Here is a 2128-nt window from a genome sequence, read left to right as displayed (position 1 = left end):
AAGGAAAGGAAAGGAAAGGAAAGGAAAGGAAAGGAAAGGAAAGGAAAGGAAAGGAAAGGAAAGGAAAGGAAAGGAAAGGAAAGGAAAGGAAAGGAAGGGAAGTTAGGGGTGATGTCGGAAGCCACTGAAGCCACAAAGTTCTGTTGGGCTTTGGATGCCCGGCAAATGTGTTTTGTCTCTCTCCAGTGGGGGCAATTTCTACCAAGAACATCGTTCCCACAGCAGCAATAAACCAGTTTTGGAGACCTAAAGATGAGGGTCTGTATCTTTGAATGCCAAACCAGGACAATAAAAACTTAAAACTGTAGAGAGGACACGCTGGCTTTGACTTGCTTTCTCCGGAGTTCTTCCCAGAGCGAAGAGCCTGTTGTTCACTGGCAGAACTCAAAACAGAATTGCTAAGCTTTACATTAGCGCGCTTGTTAGTCTATCACCTCCCTCTCTACGCAGTATTTGGCTTATTCCAAGTATTTGAAAAATGCTGGTGGTGTCAATCGTTATAGCTGTCATCTAGAGACAGAAATTATATTCAACACTTAAATCTTAGCCTATCTCTTTAATGAGTTTTAGAAATAAAAAAGATCAAATGTAGGATGAATTCTTTCCAACTGCTCTCCCATAGGATGGGTGTTTATGTTTAAGCCCAAGGGTCCTGTCTCTCAGCCCATTACCATATGTAAAGTAAGCGAGTTCTCTACACACTGCAGAGAAAATGAGCAGGCGATGTCCCCAGAGGGAAAGAATACTGAGACATGAGATTATGATGCAATTATCTGAAGCCACAGGGGACTGTGGACACGGGCTGGCTACGGAGCATGTGTAGTCTTGTTTTATTAGGTGTCACAGCAGTGAGTGCCTGTGGACGAGGAAGAGGCAGGCAGAACTGTTTGGAGAGTGAAGCGTTGTCACATCAGTATCTCATTCTCAGGCGAGTCAGCAAAAAAGGCTCTGTCCGGCTTTTGTTTTATTTTTGTTGGTTTTGTTTAAGGGTCTCTATAGTCTAGGCTTAGCGTACTCACAGCAATCCTCCTGCCTCAGACTTTAGAGTGGAAAGTTTTGGTTTTAAGTATTCAGAAAAAGCAAATGTGATATTTTAAGTAGGTGAAGAGCTTGTGACTTGACTGTATTTACCAACAACTTTCCTATAGGCGGGAAAAAAATACAAAGTTGGGAATGGAAATATGTGGTAAAAATAAAACCTTTACTAAAAATAATACATATTGATTTAAATATTTTGCTGAATAGAATACATTTATACACTGGTATCATTTATTTACTCTATTAAGAGATCTATTAAACGTGATCTTTCTTAAAATAAGCATTTTACTTTCACTTCTAAAATTCAGTCTCTTACATATAATCAAAATAGCTCCATGCCTATCTTAGAGCCAATCAAATGCAGATTTAAGGATCTTGAGTTAAAATCTCAAAAAGCTAAAGGTTTCAGTAACTTTTCTTGGCATTTCGTCTTTGTTTTTCTTCTTTGTCTAAAATGGTCTGTTTTAAGCTCAAAACAGCATCTTGAAATCCAGGATTGAGGTCTAGTGCCTTCTTGAAATCTTCCAAAGCTTCGTCAAAATACCCTGTAGCAGAGAATCCCATAGATAGATAGAAAAAAAAAAAAAAAAAAAGTTGAGGATTTCTGTCACTGCACAGTGAAGTCTGAGTATCCATAGTTTCATTTATGAGCTCCCAGAAGGAAGCTGCCTCTCTCAGTGATCTAAGACATCTATCACAGTAGCGCGTGCCCTTACAGAATAAGTGGGTCTAAATCAGGGATGGAGACAGGGGTGCAGAAGCAGTAGCTCCCGTCTAACACACATGAGGCCCTGCGTTCAATCTCTGACAATATAAAAAATAAAACAAATAAAATTAGTGGTGGTTTTTCATCAGATTTTATACAGGCAGCATAGAAATCATCAATTACATCACTTCTTTTACCTAGCTGCAGTAAAGCTGAGAAGTGGGGTTTTCTTTTTTATTGTAAATGAGAAACAGTATCCACAGCCCTTTAACCCAGGCTTCTAAAAGCTTCACTTCCCACTGTCTCCTGCCTTTTCAACTCGAAAGTGTCACTGGCGCCCATCAGTAGGACCTGCATTTGGAGGCTGGGACTGCGCAGGAGCGG

The 2128-nt window shown here is 40.1% G+C and overlaps 1 protein-coding gene across 1 annotated transcript in view; it reads right to left on the bottom strand.

Annotated features, from left to right (window-relative positions):
* Window positions 1-643: 643 nt before the first annotated feature.
* The window catches only part of Ttc32 (tetratricopeptide repeat domain 32), a 6704-nt gene continuing 5219 nt past the window's right edge, over window positions 644-2128 (bottom strand). The window contains exon 3 of the mRNA XM_021179547.2: window positions 644-1583. Coding sequence (XP_021035206.1) covers window positions 1444-1583 — 140 coding nt within the window. The 3' untranslated portion in view covers window positions 644-1443. The remainder of the gene's footprint in view (window positions 1584-2128) is intronic.

This window comes from Mus caroli, chromosome 12 (assembly GCF_900094665.2).
Source record: "Mus caroli chromosome 12, CAROLI_EIJ_v1.1, whole genome shotgun sequence".
In the NCBI taxonomy this organism is placed as follows: Eukaryota; Metazoa; Chordata; class Mammalia; order Rodentia; family Muridae; genus Mus; species Mus caroli.
The sequence above is the reverse complement of the archived record's forward strand: the minus strand, read 5'-3'. Positions and strand labels throughout refer to the sequence as shown.